This window comes from Neoarius graeffei, chromosome 1, assembly GCF_027579695.1.
Source record: "Neoarius graeffei isolate fNeoGra1 chromosome 1, fNeoGra1.pri, whole genome shotgun sequence".
Lineage (NCBI taxonomy): Eukaryota > Metazoa > Chordata > Actinopteri > Siluriformes > Ariidae > Neoarius > Neoarius graeffei.
In genome coordinates this window covers 43,059,587-43,079,745 of record NC_083569.1, presented here as the reverse complement: position 1 = coordinate 43,079,745, position 20,159 = coordinate 43,059,587, and the positions used below count along the sequence as shown (strand labels likewise).

Here is a 20,159-nt window from a genome sequence, read left to right as displayed (position 1 = left end):
AATAATAGGGAATGTAATAGTACAAAAAGGTTCCAAAGAAACAGGCTATTTCGGCCAAACTTTCTTTAACATATGCTGGCCTTTCCCAAACTGTTGCTACAAAGTTGAAAGCACACAATTGTATAGAATGTCTCTGTATGCTGTAGTATTACAGTTTCCTTTCACTGGAACTAAGGAGCCCAAACCTGTTCAAGCATGACAATGCACCCGTGCATAAAGGGAACACCATGATGACATGGTTTGCTAAGGTTGGAGTGGAAGAACTTGAGAGTCCTGCACAACACCCTGACCTCAAACCCACTGAGCAGCTTTGGGATGAACTGAAAAACAGACTGCACCCCACACCTCATCTGACATCAGTGCCTGACCTCACCAATGCTCTTGTGGCTGAATCTAGGGTAAAGCCTTCCTAGAAGAGCGAAGGTTATTATAACAGAAAAGGGGGACTAAATCTAGAATGAGATGTGCAACAAGCACATATGGGCATGATGGTTAGGTGTCCACATACTTTTAGCCATATCGTATACATTTTTATGAGACTTAAAGCACCTTTGCAGAGATTTGTCATGACAATTATTGATAATGCTAACTCTAATTTAAATATGGTGTAGAAAACAAAGCCATCACCTCTGGCCACCTCAGCTGCATGTAACTTTACTACCCTATCTGTGTTTTCAGTGTACTTTATGATCTAATCTGTCTGGTCACATTACAGCTCGTGATGCTTTGCAATGGGTTATCAGTGAAAATGAGGTGTTTTGATGATGATGCATGGCAATATACAGGTGAGCTAAAAGTTGTGGTTACATGTCAGGAGAACACTTGGCTGCCATACCTTCGTGCACTTGAGCCTGGTGCAGCTTGAGTGGCCGCACATGCTCACGGAGCGCGTTGTGCGTGCACTTGGGACCCAGTCGTTATGGGAAACACCTGATGCTGATTTGAGTACAATCAGCATGTGCATATAAGGACGCTGTTTTAACGGAGACTTTGTGAAGTATTCTCATTATCACTGCCACAATTGTTTCTAGCCATGTTTATCACGCTGGTTAAATAGTCTGCTTTATGTTTTGGTTTCGTTTGTGTTTTGTTACTCTGACCTTGCCTCATGTTTTGTTTTTGTAAACATCACGCCTGCTAATAAGCACTCTTCCTGCACTTAGATCCATCTACCGCCACATAACTGACACAATACTTCACAAAATCTCTGTGAAAACAGTGTCCTTATATGTGCGTGCTGATTGCACTCAAATCAGCATCAGGTGTTTACCATCACGAATGGGTCCCAAGCGCATGCACACCACGCTCTGAAGGATCCCCAAATGTAAATGCACTTTTTAAGTCTTGGTGAAGTTTAGGCTATGCGGAGCTGGTGTGTTTATGAAACTCCCACGAGCATCAGGACATGATTCAAGACAAATACAATACTCAAGAGGCTTAATGAAGGTTCCTCGAGCTTCAGGTAGTATTCCCAAACCCATCTGCGAATATTCGCTGCTTAGTTTGCCGACAAAAACATCGCCACCAAATTTCAATGCATGCACTGAAGTTTTTTCGTGATGTTTATGGTCACTCACGAGGCTACACACCAAAAAACAACTCACAAACCTTGGAGAACATTCGCCGTGCATCAAACAATTGGTGACAATTCTACCAATTTTTTTTATCGCCAAGTATTCACAAACCCATCACGAGCTGTAGTGTGACCAGGGCCTTAGATTAATGATCCACATTTCAGAATCAGTTGACCATTATGCACCATTCACTAGCTTTTCACCAGTTTATGGAACAAATAAATTCCTTACCTGTTCAGCAAGGGAAAAGCTAAAAATTCTGAACTCTATTTCTCTAATTTGGAAAGTCTGAGTTTTGAAACTCTGATTCTGACTCTAATTCTGAAAGTCTGAATTCCTTTTTCCTCTGATAGTATAATTTTGACTCACTCAGATTACTGTTTGTCATTTTTTTACTCTCTCTTACCTGATTGGCTGCTGACTCCAACCTATCACTCTGTAGTGTTTCATCCCTGAAGTGGGGTATAATTTGGGTACTGGTCCATTACAGTGTCTGTTTGTGGGTGGCACAGTGGTTAGCAAGAAGGTTCTGGATTCGAGCCTAGTGGCCAATGGGGGACTTTCTGTGTGGAATTTGCATGTTCTGCCTGTGTCTGTGTGGGTTTCCTCTGGGTGCTCTGGTTTTCCCCACAGTCCAAAGACATGCAGTTAGGCTAACTGGCTACTCTAAATAAGAGTACCCAGTTAGCCTAACTGCATGTCTTTGGACTGTGGTAATACAATTTTGTAAATTGTCCATTGATAAAGCTTGGAGAGGGATGGGCTCTGCCAAGTTTAAATGCCCTAGATACCAATAATGGACTGTTAAAATGTCATCAGTGGTGCCCCTATGGCTCTTGCCGGCTATGGGACAAAGAAGTGTTTGTTTCATGACAATTTGGCCCAGGTCAAATCCAATTCATTACCCTGACATTAAAGCTGAAGGATCAGCATTGCACCTCACTTTCAATTTTTGCTGCTTTAAGTGAATTCAACTAAGCAAGCTTTGATTAATTTGATTCACGACTCAGGATGGAATCCAGAAACAAACAATGCTGATGATTTCATACTACTACTTTTCTAGCAAAAATAATTTAAAAAAGAAATAACATTGATTTATGTTGTGATAATTGCACAAAGCCAAAGTTACTTTTTTTTGCAATTTTGTTTTCTAACTATCTGAGAGTCATGAAGCTGATTTAATGAACTAGCACTGTAAAAGGACAAATGGGAGTATCAGAAGTGAATCAAGAATCTTAAGATCATTCGTTAGCACATTTGGTCATATATGAAACCCAAAACTTTTGTTTCACTGTGTAGAAAAACACTTTTCAATTTGTTCACACTTGGAAATTGGATTATTCGTTTCACCTAAATGAGTCATTCAAGAAAAGTCAATGATTTGCCAATGGCCCAACACTATATCAAACCCTTCCAGGTTAGAACACATGCTGTGTTTGTTTATATCTGATTTATTGTATTGTACAGAGAAACACTTCAGAGTTTCCTTTGACATTTTTTATTCCATTTGTTGCAGACAATAAGGGTATACAGAGCAATAGGCTTGAAAATGTTTCATGATGTACATTCATTGCACATAAACACATATATTATAACCAAATGTCAATTAATCAGATTGAGGAAAAGGATCAACATTACAGTGAGTGCATTTGGCAGTGTACAATAAAGATTTACTTCAATTTGCTATGTGAAGATATGCACTAAAACAGTATAAATTGTTCATTACAAAATCTCTAAACTTACATTTTCTGTGACTAGAGATTTCTTTAATAAATTCAACATCTGTCATATACATGGAAACAAAGAAATAAGAAACAGGGCATTCATTTCTCTGTAGTATTTATGAATTCATTCAGCCATTATGTAAAAACTATTTCCATTTTCAGCCAAAACACGCTGTTTATAAAATCAACAATTATTATAAAAATACCCACTGTATTTTATTTCAGATACAAAATTAGGATGATTACATGTATACTGCAAGTTCAAATGTACCGTTCTATATATAACTAGATACTGTGTATATTTGTGAGAGATTCAATTATCATAAATATACCACTGACAATGTAGACACCGAAAAAAAATTACAAAAAAAATATAACCTAGTGGCCTTCATGTGAACTACAGTATATTCACAACTGAATAAACAACTTTTTTTCTTTCTTTTTCTTTTTTAAAATCTGTGTAGCTTATGGTATTAAGTGATTCTAGCTCGCTGCAATTAAAGTAGATAAAGTTTGCTATATTGCACTGGATAACTGGCATGAATTTTGTTTATTACATAAGTAGAAAGATTTCATAAAAGTTATTTACAATTATGTGCTTATAATACATTACAGCATTTCCACTTTTACATGAACATGACTGGCAATATTTAAGTTTAATAAATTGCTTATTATTTGTTTTCTTTCTTCTTTGTCCATCTAGTATCATATAAAATTGTCTTTTGGCAAAACCATGTTGCTCCTTGCTTTGGAAGGATGTCTTGTAATAGTGACCACCTGAGTATTCTCCATGACTGTCATGTCTATTCTTTTCTTTTCTCAGCAATGTATGCTATAAAACTGGAACTTGCACTGTAGGGATACCAAGAAAAAACATAATAAGCTGGTTAAAACTTTCATCCAGACTTTAAATACAGCATGAACACACAGTAGATCTAAAAATCTACACACCCCTGTTAAAATGGCAGGTTTTTGTGATATATATAATATAAAAATTAAACCAAGATAAATTATGTCAGATTTCTTTTCAACTTTATATAGCAACCAAAAAACAAAAAAGAGCACCTCATGCAGCCTAGCTAGACAACATTATTACATATAGCAGTGATTGGCTGCGGCACCTAGAAAACCTTAGGGTTGTCCTGGAGTCACTGAGGCATGCAGGGCTCACGGCTAACCTGAAAAAGTGTGCGATTGGGTGAGTGGAAGTACGGTATCTGGGTTTCCACTTGGTTCATGGGCAGGTGCGTCCCCAAATTAACAAGACTTCTGCAATTGTGGCCTGCCCGAGACCCAAGGCCAAAAAGGGAGTGAGACAGTTCCTGGGGCTGGCTGGCTACTATCGCAGGGTCATACCTAATTATTCAGACATCACCAGCCCGCTGACTGAGCTCACTAAAAAGGGGGCACCAGATCCGGTCCAGTGGGTGGAGCAGTGCCAACAGGCCTTCAGCAAGGTAAAAGCTGCACTATGTGGGGGGTTGCTTTTACACTCCCCTGACTTCTCGCTCCCTTTTATTTTACAGATGGACGCATCAGACAGAAGGCTGGGGGCTGTTCTGTCCCAGAAGGTGGAGGGCGAGAAACGTCCAGTGCTATACATCAGTCGCAAGCTCTCGATGCATGAAAGTAAGTACAGCACCATCGAGAAGGGGTGCCTGGCCATCAAGTGGGCAGTCCTCGCCCGCCGGTACTACCTGCTGGGTCACCCTTTCACCCTCTGTTTGAACCACATGCCACTCCAGTGGCTCCACCACATGAAAGATGCCAAGGCACAGATCACCCATTGGTATCTTGCCCTCCAGCCTTTTAAATTCGAGGTGATCCACAGGCTGGGGGCGCAGATAGTGGTGGCAGACTTTCTGTCCCATTGGGGGGGTCCACTGCAGGCCGGAGAGCTCCCTGGCCTGAGTTGGGCGGTGGGGGTATCTGTCAGCATGGGCGTGGCCAAGCATTTGTTTGTGAATGGAGGGCAGGGCCAGGGAAGGTGAGTGGCAAAGTCAGTACACCTTTTGTCAATTAATGTTTTGTGTGTGTGTGAGAGAGAGAGAGATGTGAATAAACAAAGTAGAGCTAAAAAGTTACAAAGAGAACAAGAATAAAGTCTGTGTTAACATTATTTCCCGCCTGCCGTGCTTCAGTATTCCACCCATATCAGGGACTTACTACAGTCAGGTACAAGAAGTGCTCATGCCAACTGTACAAGTGACAGAATAACACCTAGTGTAATATTCTGTTGAAGTAAGAACAATCAACAAACCAGCAAAGAAAACATTTCAACCATACAAATGATCTACGAGTAACAAAGTACAAATAAATAGAGAAAAATAAAACTCCAACAGCTAACCCCAGGCTAGACAGTACACAGCCTGGGCTGGTCAAGACCAATATGCAATTACACAGTGGACAGGGAAGCAGGGGAGAGGTACAGCCTGAAGAGGTGAGTCTCTTCTTCCTATTATATGGCAGAAAGTATTATGGTCTGATGAGACCAAGGTAGAACTTTTTAGGCATAATTCTAAGAGATATGCTTAAGGCCAAAAAAAAAACCCCCAGCTTACAGTGCCTTGCAAAAGTATTCATACCTCTTGAACTTTTTCACATTTTTCCACCTTACAACCACGAACTTAAAAGTTTTTTATTGAGATTTTATGTGATAGACCAACACAGAGTAGCACATAATTGTGAAGTGAAACGAAAATGATAAATGGTCTTCAAAATTTTAAACAAATAAAAATCTGAAAAATGTGGTGTGCATTAGTATTCAGCCCCCTGTACTCTGATACCTCTAAATATAATCCAGTGCAATCAATTGCCTTCAGAAGTCATCTAATTAGTTAATAGAGTCCTACTGTGTGTAATTTACTCTCAGCATAAATACACTTGTTCTGTGAAGGTCTCAGTGGTTTGTTAGAGAACACTGAAGAACAAACAGCATCATGAAGACCAAAGAACTCACCAGACAGGTCAGGGATAAAGTTCTGGAGAAGTTTAAAGCAGGGTTAGATTATAAAAAAATATCCCAAGCTCTGAACATCTCAAGAAGCACTGTTCAACCCATCATTCAAAAATGGAAAAAGTACAGCACAACTGCAAACCTACCAAGACATGGCCGTCCACCTAAACTGACAGAGCGAGCAAGGAGAGCGCTGGTCAGAGAAGCAGCCAAGAGGCCCATGATCACTCTGGAGGAGCTGCAGAAATCCACAGCTCAGGTGGGCGAATCTGTGCACAGGACAACTATAAGTCGTACACTCCACAAATCTGGCCTTTTTGGAAGAGTGGCAAGAAGAAAGCCATTGTTGAAAGACGGGCATAAGAAGCCATGTAGGGGACACAGCAAACATGTGGAAGAAGGTGCTTTGGTCAGATGAGACCAAAGTTGAACTTTTTGGCCTAAATGCAAAGCGCTATGTGTGGCGGAAAACTAACACTGCTCATCACCCTGCACACACCATCCCCACTGTGAAACATGGTGGTGGCAGCATCATGCTCTGGGGATGCTTTTCTTCAGCAGGGACAGGGAAGCTGGTCAGAGTTGATGGAAAGAGGGATGGAGCTAAATACAGGGCAATCCTGGAAGAAAACCTGTTGGAGGCTGCAAAAGACTTGAGACTGGGAAGGAGATTCACCTTCCAGCAAGACAATGACCCTAAACATCCAGCCAGAGCTACAATGGAATGGTTTAGATCAAAGAATATTCATGTGTTAGAATGGCCCAGTCAAAGTCCAGACCTAAATCCCATTGAGCATCTGTGGCAAGACTTGAAAATTGCTGTTCAGAGATGCTCTCCATCCAATCTGGCTGAGCTTGAGCTATTTTGCAAAGAAGAATGGGCAAAAATTTCAGTGTCTAGATGTGCAAAGCTGGTAGAGACATACCACAAAAGACTTGCAGCTGTAATTGCAGCAAAAGGTGGCTCTACAAAGTATTGATGCAGGGGGGCTGAATACTAATGCACATCACATTTTTCAGATTTTTATTTGTTTAAAATTTTGAAGACCATTTATCATTTTCATTTCACTTCACAATTATGTGCTACTCTGTGTTGGTCTATCACATAAAATCTCAATAAAAAACTTTTAAGTTCGTGGTTGTAAGGTGGAAAAATGTGAAAAAGTTCAAGGGGTATGAATACTTTTGCAAGGCACTGTATCGCTCAAAAAACACCATACCCCCAATGAAGCATGGTGGTGGCTGCATCATACAATGGGGCTGCTTCACTTCAGCTGAAACTGGGGCTGTAGTCAAGATAGAGAGAATCATGCATAGTTTCAAAATACTAATCGATTTTGGGACAAAACCTGCAACCCTCCTTTAGACATTGGTAAATGAAGAAAAGTTTTACCTTCCAGCATAATAATGACCCAAAGCACAAATCCAAGTTAACAAAGGAATGGCTTCAGGAGACGATCAATGATTTGGATTGGCCCAATCAAAGCCCAGATATAATCCCATCAAAAAGTGGAATGACTTGAAGAGGACTGTGTACAGGAGCTCCCATCACAATTTGATATATCTGGAGTATGTTTACAAAGAAAAATTGAATTAAATGGCCAAATGAAGATTTGCAACTTTGGTAACCCAAAAAGACAAGCAAAAGCTGCTTTATCAAAGTATTCATTCAGGGGTGTGCATACTTATGCAGCCAGATTTTTTTTGTCCTAAAATGTTTCTACAGTGGTGCTTGAAAGTTTGTGAACCCTTTAGAATGTTCTGTATTTCTGCATAAATATGACCTAAAACATCATCAGATTTTCACACAAGTCCTAAAAGTAGATAAAGAGAACCCAGTTAAACAAATGAGAGAAAAATATTATATTTGGTCATTTATTTATTGAGGAAAATGATCCAATATTGCATATCTCTGAGTGGCAAAAGTAGGTGAACCTTTACTTTCAGTATCTGGTGTGACCCCCTTGTGCAGCAATAACTGCAACCAAACGTTTCCAGTAACTGTTGATCAGTCCTGCACACCGGCTTGGAGGAATTTAAGCCCGTTCCTCCGTACAGAACAGCTTCAACTTTGGGATGTTGGTGGGTTTCCTCACATGAACTGCTCACTTCAGGTCCTTCCACAACATTTCGATTGGATTAAGGTCAGGACTTTGACTTGGCCATTCCAAAACATTATTCTTCTTTAACCATTCTTTGGTAGAACAACTTGTGTGCTTAGGGTCGTTGTCTTGCTGCATGACCCACCTTCTCTTGAGATTCAGTTCATGGACAGATGTCCTGACATTTTCCTTTCGAATTTGCTGGTATAATTCAGAATTCATTCTTCCATCAATGATGGCAGCTGTCCTGGACCAGATGCAGCAAAACAGGCCCAAACCGTGATACTACCACCACCATGTTTTACAGATGGGATTAGGTTCTTATGCTGGAATGCAGTGTTTTCCTTTCTCCAAACATAACGCTTCTTGTTAACCCTTTGGTGACTGACCCCTTGAAAATCGTTCCTCCAGGAACGATGACGTTTCAGTTGTCAAGACAACGGAAAAACTAAAATACAAAACAGAAAGATACGTCACAATGCTCTTGTGCACAAAACAAAATGCTCTTGTATTTTAGTTTTTCCGTTGTCTTGACAACTGAAACGTCATCGTTCTTGGAGGAACGATTTTCAAGGGGTCAGTCACCAAAGGGTTAAACCAAAAAGTTCTATTTTGGTCTCATCCGTCCACAAAACATTTTTCCAATAGCCTTCTAGCTTGTCCACATGATCTTTAGCAAACTGCAGATGAGCAGTAATGTTCTTTTTGGAGAGCAGTGGCTTTCTCCTTGCAACCCTGCCATGCACACCATTGTTGTTCAGTGTTCTCCTGATGGTGGACTCATGAACATTAACATTAGCCAATGTGAGAGAGGCCTTCAGTTGCTTAGAAGTTACCTTGGGGTCCTTTGTGGCCTCGCCAACTATTACACGCCTTGCTCTTGGAGTGATCTTTGTTGGTCGACCACTCCTGGGGAGGGTAACAATGGTCTTGAATTTCCTCCATTTGTACACAATCTGTCTGACTGTGGATTGGTGGAGTCCAAACTCTCTAGAGATGGTTTTGTAACCTTTTCCAGCCTGATGAGCATCAACAACACTTTTTCTGAAGTCCTCAGAAATCTCCTTTCTTCGTGCCATGATACACTTCCACAAACATGTGTTGTGAAGATCAGACTTTGATAGATCCCTGTTCTTTAACTAAAACAGGGTGCCCACTCACGCCTGATTGTCATCCCATTGATTGAAAACACCTGACTCTAATTTCACCTTCAAACGAACTGCTAATCTTAGAGGTTCACATACTTTTGCCATCACAGATATGTAATATTGGATCATTTTCCTCAATAAATAAATGACCAAGTATAATATTTTTGTCTCATTTGTTTAACTGGGTTCTCTTTATCTACTTTTAGGACTTGTGTGAAAATCTGATGTTTTAGGTCATATTTATGCAGAAATATAGAAAATTCTAAAGGGTTCGCAAACTTTCAAGCACCACTGTATTTATTGGTTGCTATACCACATTAAAGGTGCAAAAAGAGCTGACATTTTTTATATCACAAAAACCATGCAGTTTTAACAGGGGTGTGGAGACTTTTTATATCCACCATATACGAATATTTGTCGCAAGTGAAATTATTACTTACTTTCATTCAGACGTTGACAAATGTATCCAATGCGGTCTGTGCAGAAGAAGTCATTCCACTTGGCCTCATGTATGAGTCCTGCACAATCTTCTCCTTCTGTATGGCCATGGTTCCAGTTATCTGGTTGGCCTGGTTTCCAGTTCCTTGTGTAATGTGTGGATATGATAGATTTATTATATACTGTATGTAAAAGGCTCACAGGGAGGCTGATACACAAATATTTAAGGTAAATTTGTTCCTTTGTTTGTTATGTTGCAACAGATTTACTCACATATAGGAGGGGAGGGTCCCATCAACCCATCTCCAGACGTTTTCCTCTGCCACATCTGTAAGACCCAACCAGAAGTAACCCTTTCCAGCAATTTGCCTCCGAATCCAAATCTAAAACCAAAACACAGAGATACACAAATATACACATTTACATATGAACAAGTTTGTGTCATTTCTTCCAGTACATTAAAAAAAAGGAGTTTCATTCATTGCAGTTCCCTGTTCCTAAAAGATTAGATCGATTTTTAAGTTTTACTGACTTTCAGGAATCTAGCTGCTAACTGTTAAAGTTTAACATTAAGCAACTAAAACAAAATATGTAAATTGTACATACCTGTTCATCCTCATTATGGATGGTGAGCATAGTAGAATTCTTGTTTTTGCACATTTCCTTTGTTTCATCAAAACTCAGCCGTTCTGATAAAGCTGAAAAGTAGTAACACTTGTCTTTGTAGCTCCTCCAATGAGATGGGCATCCTAAAGAGTAAAAAAGTATAAATGAAGTGTTAATTATTTCTTATCTCTATTTCATGGTAAGTAAAATAAATAAAAGTAAAGTAAGTATGACAAAGTTGACAGAAAAAAAAGTTTCTTTACATTAGCACTGTGTTTCCATGAAACTACAATTGCCTCTGTTTTGCTGTTGTCTAATTTTTTTAAATTGAATTATGCTGCTGATATTTGCAGAAACTTGTCTGTCATACCAGATTTCTCAAAGGACTTAAGAAGCACCGCCTGTCACCCTGATAGAAAATTTTGTTCGGCCCACATCTGGTATAGACCATCCTTAAAATCTGGACCAGTTTAGTTGTGTACAATGGTCCAAACTCAGGCCTCATCATTTGGGTGTTGTGGATTAATTGTCATACTAGCAAATCATTTTAAAGGTGCAGATCTCAGCTAGCATGAATGCAGAAAATGTGGTGCATATTTTGTCAAATTCTCTTACTATGGGGCAGCTTATCTGCTATAGCATATAATGTTTGCTGAGAATACAAAACATTGCAGACCTGCAAGAACAGCTATACCAGCAAGATTTTGATGCAACAATGCACTGAGATATGGCCCATAGATGTATAGAATATAGCCTCATTTAATTGTGTCATTTTTAGTGAAATTTTACAGAAAGCCATGCTTCCTAGGCAGTCTTAAAGCAATTGTATGTTTTACCTTTCTGGGTAAAATAAATGGGCAGTCACTTTGTTGTACTTGTTCAACAATAAAAACACCTCAACTTTCCTTCAATAGGCATCCAGAAGGTTTTACCTGGTGTGCTGGTGGGAGGAGGTTCATAAACTTGACGGGACATTGAGCTTTGTGGTCCTATTGATCCCAAAGGTTTAGCCACTTGAGGAGGAGGTCCAGTTGGGCCAGGTGGTCCCTGTAAACCAATAGGGCCAGCAGGGCCAGGAGGTCCTTGTGGTCCTGCAGGTCCTGCTGGCCCTTGTAGCCCTGGGGGCCCCTGAGGCCCCTGAGGACCTGGTTGACCATCTCTGCCAGCAAGTCCAGGTAAACCAGGGTCACCCCTCTCCCCTGGAGGCCCAGCACGACCCCCTGATCCTCTTGAGCCCTTTGACCCAGGGTTTCCCCTTGGTCCAGGAGGACCTTTGAAGCCAGGGACCCCTGGAATGCCAGGAGGGCCTTTGTCTCCTTTAGGCCCTGGCACACCTGGAACACCTCTTTCTCCACTGTTACCTTTCTCACCTTGTTTTCCTGCAGGGCCCTGGGGTCCTCTATCACCCCGAGGACCTCTAGGACCAGGAGGACCTGTAAACAGAATAGTATTATTAAAATTCTATTAGTTCATACCTTTACAATCCCTCAAGCCTTCAATATTCAAACTTTTAACATATTTAACCATTACCTTGAAGGATAGTGAAGTTGGTTATGAGTTGGGAATGTTTGCTGTCCACTAGTTTCATTTCTTCCATGACTATTGAGAGGCTGCTCACTTCCTTGTCAAGCCTGGCAGCAAGCTCTTCTTGCTGGGTTTTGAGCTCAGTGCCATCTGCCCTGGCTTCCACAACGCTGTTGTTGAGAGCCAGCAGCAGGTCCGAGTGCCTTGTCACTGTCTCAGCACAAGTGCGAAGACCATTCAGGTCAGTGCTTATGGAGCCTAACAACTGTGTCGCAAAGCTCACATTCCCTGTGATGCGGTCCATGTCCTCCTCATTGTGATCCAGGCGTGCCTCCAAAGTGTCAAACCTGTTGGTGGTGGCATTGTCATGATCACGCTGCTGATCCATGAGGTCACGCAGATTCTGGTCATGATTATCTGTAATAGCTGAGGCATTCTGAAACTGCTCAGACAGTGAACTGAGCTGTGAAGCTATGTCCTCCAGTGCATCACTATTGGAATGGGTCAGTGCTGAATTGTTAGCAGTCAGCACCTGGAGGTTCTGCACCTTTTCTCTGAGCCAGTCAGCATCTGCCTTGGTCTGCCTGGCCACCTGCTGTAGGCTTTGGAAGTCACTCTTCAGCTTCTGAACTGCCTGGCTGGTATCCTCCACTGAACTCTGGAGTGTGCTGATCAGGCTTCTTTGTTGGCTCTGAGTGAAATTTAGAACATTGAGGCTGTGGGTGGAGTGACTATGCTCCCTTGTCTGTACCTGAAGATCTAATTGGAGCCGTTCTGTATCTGACTTCAGGCCACCAATCAGGTTATTATATGTGGTTAGTGTACGGTTGACAGTAAGCATGGTGTTGGTATTGCTCTCTAGAAGGTCTCTCAGTGATACATGGCCACTTTGTATATCCTCACCTACAACCCGTAGCTCATCCAAAGCTGCCCTATTGTTAGATGCACTCAGAGCAATGTTATTAATTTGGTTCTGCAATGTCTGGATTTCTGCCTTGAACGATAGGATTTCACTTGTGGCATTCTCTGACTTTTCTCCTGTTTGATCATCTGGACGGAAATATTAAATTCTGTTAAATCAAGTACACATTAATCACACTGAATAAAAGCACTTTAGAAACCAAGTTGCGGTGTGTTTGTAGATAGAACTCACCAAGCTTTTTCAAGTCTGTCTCTACAGCAATGATTTTGCCTTCATAGTTCTCCATCCCCTCAGTCACATCATCCATCCTCTGGACCACTGAGAAACACACACACACACACACACACACACACACACACACACACACACACACACACACAAAAAAAAAAAAAAAAAAAAAAAACACTAAGATATGAATTTAGACCAAACCAAAAGGACAGTAACAGAAAAATGTGCTAGAGATACATGTGCACTGTACAATTTTTTTTTTGTATGTATGGATATGTTGCAGGTTATTAGTGGGAGAATAGAGAATAAAATATTCATCCAACAGAGAAATACACTGATGCTTCTACACAGGGAGCAATTAAAAGAAAACAGAGGGGGGTGGGATTTTATTTAGAATTGTTACATTGGACGTTTAATGACACTGATATCGACATGGTGTTTGCTGCTAGACAGCTTCAAGAGAAATGTCAGGAACAAAACTTTGACCTGTACTCCACCTATGTTGATCTGACAAAGGCCTTTGATATTGTTAGCAGAAATGGCCTTTGGAGAATTATGGCAAAGTATGGCTGTCCTAGGAAAATTATTTCCATTGTACAACAATTATATGACTGCATAATGGCCAAAGTGCAAGACAATGGTGAGGCATCCACTCTGTTCTCTGTTTCCAATGGTATGAAGCAAGGAGGTGTCCTTGCTCCCACCCTGTTCAGTCTCATGTTTTCAGCTATGATGACATGCCTTCAAAGATGTGGAGCAGGGCTTTACGTTAACACCCGCCCACCCACCAAATGCGGGTAAAATTCGGCTTTGGCGGGTAATAACTTTAGTCCCACTAGCCACTTTGCCGGGTGGTTTATTCTGTGGTATGACAATATATTTTAATTGTAGTTTTCTCTGAAGGCATCTGATATAATAAACGCATTGCAATGTAATATTACGTGCCTACAACTCCCATGAGCACCTGCATAAACATTCTGACAACATGTTAGAATTGTTTAGAACGTTCGTTAACGGCTCAGATAAAATCAATGATACGGTAACCTGCGGTTAATGAACGAAGCAACAAAGTTGCTGATGGCTGACAAGCGCACTATGTGGCGGCATATAGCTGGAGTTTCAAACCCTGCTGCTCAGGGAAAAAGGGGCAGAGATGAGCAGGGCCGGAGGCAGCATTTTAAAATCACGAGGTCCGTGATGCGCAAAAGCGCGCGCTGAAAAATGTTCAACATATTTAAATGAGAGGGGTGAATTACACATCACACAAGAGATCTATTCCTGAAGTTACTTTTAATTGTGTTTGAACTGAATATCGTCAGTTTTGAAAAAAAAAAATCATGTATGTGGCAAGAGTAAGAATAATTTAAGCTTGTTTAATGGTTTGATCTGGCCCAAGCAATGAGGACAAAAGATACCCTAACCATGCAGCCTAAGTAACTAAGATACATTAACAATCTGGCATCCATTACACCTACACAAAAACAAAAAAAATTCTGGGAAAAAAATCAGTATACACCACCATGTTTTAGGCAAAGTTATCCAAGGCAAACATAAGTTGAAACTTTCCACTCTATTGCTTTGGCTTATCGAATTATTTATTTTTAAAATCACAAACAAAGTAGGCTACAACTGCGCTGCTTCGAAAATATAAATTGAACAGCTTCATGAAAATGCGCTGATGGTTACCATGAAAAAAAAAACGTGTCTCCTGCACTGCATTCCTCCCCAAAGTCGCACACCCATTCGTTTTTGTGTTCTTGGTCTCAGAGCCGCGCGCACGAAACAGACACAGAAGACAGATTCAACGTTTAACATAATTAACAATGCACTGTTTACGGAGATGTTTTAATGTTATTCTTTCTTTTTTTATCCAGTTGAATATTTAGCGTACAAATGTATTTTCAGCTCTTAAAAATGACCGAGGTCCGGACTGCTGTGGCCTCATAGCTGGCTATGGCCATGGAGATGAACAAGATGCTAATAGAAAGATAAGACAGTTCAATGACAAATGGAAGTTAGGGCAAGACTGGCTACTTCATAGCAAAACTGAAAATACCATGTACTGCGAAGACTGTAGAAAGTATGGCAAAGACAGGCACCAGTAATTTTAAACTTGAAACTATAAAGGACCACGAAAAGTCAAATGTCCCTGGCTGTCATGAAGTCGGCTGAGCTGGAGAGGATGGAGCTGCTGTTTAGAAACGTTCACGCGATTGGAAAGAAGTTTATCCCGCCTCAGCTATCAACTTATGGCCTGCTGGAAGCCTCAGGTCACGAAGACCATTTTCCATGGACCATTCAGACTCATCTGATGATGAATGTAATGAGGACATTTAATGTCTCTCTCTACAAATGTTCACACACACACACACACACTATTAATAGATGATACATAATATACATAATAATACTTGATAATACACATAATACTTGCATATCAAAACATCAAATGTTTTTCAATGATAAATGTTTTGAATTGGACTTTTAATATTAGAATCAGTTCAGTTGTACTGAATGCTCATCTCATTATCTCTAGCCGCTTTATCCTGTTCTCCAGGGTCGCAGGCAAGCTGGAGCCTATCCCAGCTGACTACAGGCGAAAGGCGGGGTACACCCTGGCCAAGTTGCCAGGTCATCGCAGGGCTGACACATAGACACAGACAACCATTCACACTCACATTCACACCTACGGTCAATTTAGAGTCACCAGTTAACCTAACCTGCATGCCTTTGGGGGAAACCGGAGCACCCGGAGGAAACCCACGCGGACACGGGGAGAACATGCAAACTCCGCACAGAAAGGCCCTCGCCGGCCACGGGGCTTGAACCCGGACCTTCTTGCTGTGAGGCGACAGCGCTAACCACTACACCACCATGCCACCCTGTACTGAATGTTATTTCATATTGTAAGGGGCTTGAATTTGAGTTCAATAAACAGAATACTCTGTTTATATTTTTGTCTGAATTGGTTGCATGTTTTCATATAGGGAGCTACCTTAACAGCACTGAATACTTGAGTGCTACTGAGTGATACATTATACGCTGCCATTCATAATTAAATCTAGATCTTCCGAACTTTAACGTATCATGGTGAAGAAAAAACTGCGATTTCCTGGCAACAAAATTGTGGCTAGTGAAAAGGCTGAATGGTTAGTGACTCGGGAAAACCACTAGCCACAGTGGCCGGTGAGCAAAAAAGTTCATGTAAAGCCCTGATGTGGAGGTAGGCATAGGTATCAGATACCGCTTTTATGGCTCACTCTTTAACCTCAGGAGGCTTCAGGCGAAAACCAAGGTCACGATAGGCACCATCAATGACTTCCTGTTTGCTGATGACTGTGCCCTCAATGCTGCTTCTGAAGCTGATATGCAACAGGCACAGATCGGCCTGATCACTCATCTATGCACCCACAGAGTTTGACTCCTACTCCAGGATGACTAGATGGTCCTCTTCACTCCAACGGATGAACACGATGAATGGCATTGTTATTCATATCAAACACATAGTCTATAATGTACAAACTGTAGCTTAAAATTACAGAAAATGTATTACATTTGTTCTAAATCAATTCAACAATTAACGGACACAGGAGGCATTACGCTTCAAACATTTCACCACAGATATGGAACAACTTTGAACATCAACCATCTTCTTGATAAATCCATATTAGGTCAGGATAGCTCACACACAGCTTTCACCAGTTAGTCTGTTCAGACTCTGGTGTGACTTCCTTTTTGGTGTGGTTCATTTAGGTGGGTGAAAACACAGCAGGATTAAACCAAGCAGTCTGGTTCTGAATCTCGCCCGGTTTGACTGCAGTGAGAATGTTCCTGAATCAATCCAACTGCAGGAAGTGAACAAACATCCTGTGTATTTTGGGTCGCTGACTTTTCATCTGCATTTTTTTACATCTACATTTTTCTGTCAATGTGAGCTGCTAAACTGAGCCCCAAGGCACAAACGGAGCCAAAAGACAGAGCTGGAGTACTGCAGAAATGCCATATTTTCAGATCAGTTTGACTGACAAAAAGAGAGGAAAACCCCCCTAGATTTTAATATAATTTAATACAATTATCTAGTGAGTGTCAGCTCCGTGTTCTCCACATGTAGGTGAATTTTTTTTCAATTCTATGTGCATTTGGCAAAGGTATGTTTACTTTTTTCAGTCACCGTGTTTCTGACCAATGAATGAATTGCTTTACAAGTGCATTCTCAGCCCTGCATACACAGTGATGAACAACAAACAATTACAGTGGTGCTTGAAAGTTTGTGAACCCTTTAGAATTGTCTATATTTCTGCATAAATATGACCTAAAACATCATCAGGTTTTCACACAAGTCCTAAAAGTAGATAAAGAGAACCCAGTTAAACAAATGAGACAAAAATATTATATTTGGTCATTTATTTATTGAGGAAAATGATCCATTATTACATATCTGTGATGGCAAAAGTATGTGAACCTCTAGGATTAGCAGTTGATTTGAAGGTGAAATTAGAGTCAGGTGTTTTCAATCAATGGGATGACAATCAGGTGTGAGTGGGCACCCTGTTTTATTTAAAGAACAGGGATCTATCAAAGTCTGAGCTTTACAACACACGTTTGTGGAAGTGTATCATGACACGAACAAAGGAGATTTCTGAGGACCTCAGAAAAAGCGTTGCTGATGCTCATCAGGCTGGAAAAGGTTACAAAACCATCTCTAAAGAGTTTGGACTCCACCAATCCACAGTCAGACAGACTGTGTACAAATGGAGGAAATTCAAGACCATTGTTACCCTCCCCAGGAGTGGTCGACCAACAAAGATCACTCCAAGAGCAAGGCGTGTAATAGTCAGCAAGGTCACAAAGGACCTGGTAACTTCTAAGCAACTGAAGGCCTTTCTCACATTGGCTAATGTTAATGTTCATGAGTCCACCATCAGGAGAACACTGAACAACAGTGGTGTGCATGGCAGGGTTGCAAAGAGAAAGCCACTGCTCTCCAAAAAGAACATTGCTGCTCTTCTGCAGTTTGCTAAAGATCATGTGGACAAGCCAGAAGGCTATTGGAAAAATGTTTTGTGGACAGATGAGGCCAAAATAGAACTTTTTGGTTTAACCCTTTGGTGACTGACCCCTTGAAAATGGTTCCTCCAGGAACGATGACGTTTCAGTTGTCAAGACAACGGAAAAACTAAAATACAAAAACAGAAAGATACGTCACAATGCTCTTGTGCACAAAACAAAATGCTCTTGTATTTGTATTTTAGTTTTTCCGTTGTCTTGACAACTGAAACGTCATGGTTCCTGGAGGAACCATTTTCAAGGGGTCAGTCACCAAAGGGTTAAATGAGAAGTGTTATGTTTGGAGAAAGGAAAACACTGCATTCCAGCATAAGAACCTTATCCCATCTGTGAAACATGGTGGTGGTAGTATCATGGTTTGGACCTGTTTTGCTGCATCTGGGCCAGGACGGCTTGCCATCATTGATGGAACAATGAATTCTTCTCATCTCATTATCTCTAGCCGCTTTATCCTGTTCTACAGGGTTGCAGACAAGCTGGAGCCTATCCCAGCTGACTACGGGCGAAAGGCGGGGTCATCACAGGGCTGACACATAGACACCATTCACATTCACACCTACAATTTAGAGTCGCCAGTTAACCTAACCTGCATGTCTTTGGACTGTGGGGGAAACCGGAGCACCTGGAGGAAACCCACATGGACACAGGGAGAACATGCAAACTTCGCACAGAAAGGCCCTTGCCGGCCACGGGGCTCGAACCCGGACTTTCTAGCTGTGAGGCGACAGCGCTAACCACTACACCACCTTGCCGCCCGAATTCTGAATTATACCAGCAAATTCTAAAGGAAAATGTCAGGATATCTATCCATGAACTGAATCTCAAGAGAAGGTGGGTCATGCAGCAAGACAATGACCCTAAGCACACAAGTCGTTCTACCAAAGAATGGTTAAAGAAGAATAAAGTTAATGTTTTGGAATGGCCAAGTCAAAGTCCTGACCTTAATCCAATCGAAATGTTGTGGAAGGACCTGAAGTGAGCAATTCATGTAAGGAAACCCACCAACATCCCAGAGTTGAAGCTGTTCTGTACAGAGGAATGGGCTAAAATTCCTCCAAGCTGGTGTGCAGGACTGATCAACAGTTACCGGAAACGTCTAGCTGCAGTTATTGCTGCACAAGGGGATCACACCAGATACTGAAAGCAAAGGTTCACATACTTTTGCCACTCACAGAGATATAATATTGGATCATTTTCCTCAATAAATAAATGACCAAGTACTAAAATATTTTTGTTTCATTTGTTTAACTGGGTTCTCTTTATCTACTTTTAGGACTTGTGTGAAAATCTGATGATGCTTCAGGTCATATTTATGCAGAAATATAGAAAATTCTAAAGGGTTCACAAACTTCCAAGCACCACTGTAACTAATAATAAACCAATAAAATATTCATCCAGTCCCTTAACGTTCCTTAGCCAACAATAATATTTGCGAGTTACAGTATGTCATCTTGGTTGTAAAAAATGGTTGACAGTGACAGCAACAAACTACGGAATTGGATTAATCTTGTCATTCAAAGCACAAGTTATTGTCATCCAACTGCACTGTAACGTACCGATTACTAGTCTTATTAAACTACACCATCTACTGCCAGGCAGAGGAAATGCATTTATTTAATTAATCTGACAGAGCAGGTATATAATGGAACCCCACCAGAGATAAAATGATTGACAGGACAATTCACACCCAGCTTCTATGTAGAAGTGTAGATTGTTTTGCCACAATAACTGCCAATCATGAAGCATACACAGTGGGAATGCATACCATATGCACAGTCACACAGGAAATGCATGACATTTAATTTCCTCTGGAATGTGGAGTAGCCACTAAGAGGTCATGCTCTGCATGTCTGTGTGTCTCCGGAACTGC

The 20,159-nt window shown here is 41.0% G+C and overlaps 1 protein-coding gene across 1 annotated transcript in view; it reads right to left on the bottom strand.

The window, feature by feature from the left end:
* Nucleotides 1-20,159, bottom strand: part of LOC132884934 (collectin-12-like) — a 158,756-nt gene that overhangs the window by 36,065 nt on the left and 102,532 nt on the right. The window contains exons 4-10 of the mRNA XM_060919027.1: nt 13,226-13,312; nt 12,079-13,122; nt 11,481-11,981; nt 10,549-10,691; nt 10,216-10,325; nt 9,945-10,087; nt 369-409 (exon numbers count right to left, since the gene is read on the bottom strand). Coding sequence (XP_060775010.1) covers nt 369-409; nt 9,945-10,087; nt 10,216-10,325; nt 10,549-10,691; nt 11,481-11,981; nt 12,079-13,122; nt 13,226-13,312 — 2,069 coding nt within the window. The remainder of the gene's footprint in view (nt 1-368; nt 410-9,944; nt 10,088-10,215; nt 10,326-10,548; nt 10,692-11,480; nt 11,982-12,078; nt 13,123-13,225; nt 13,313-20,159) is intronic.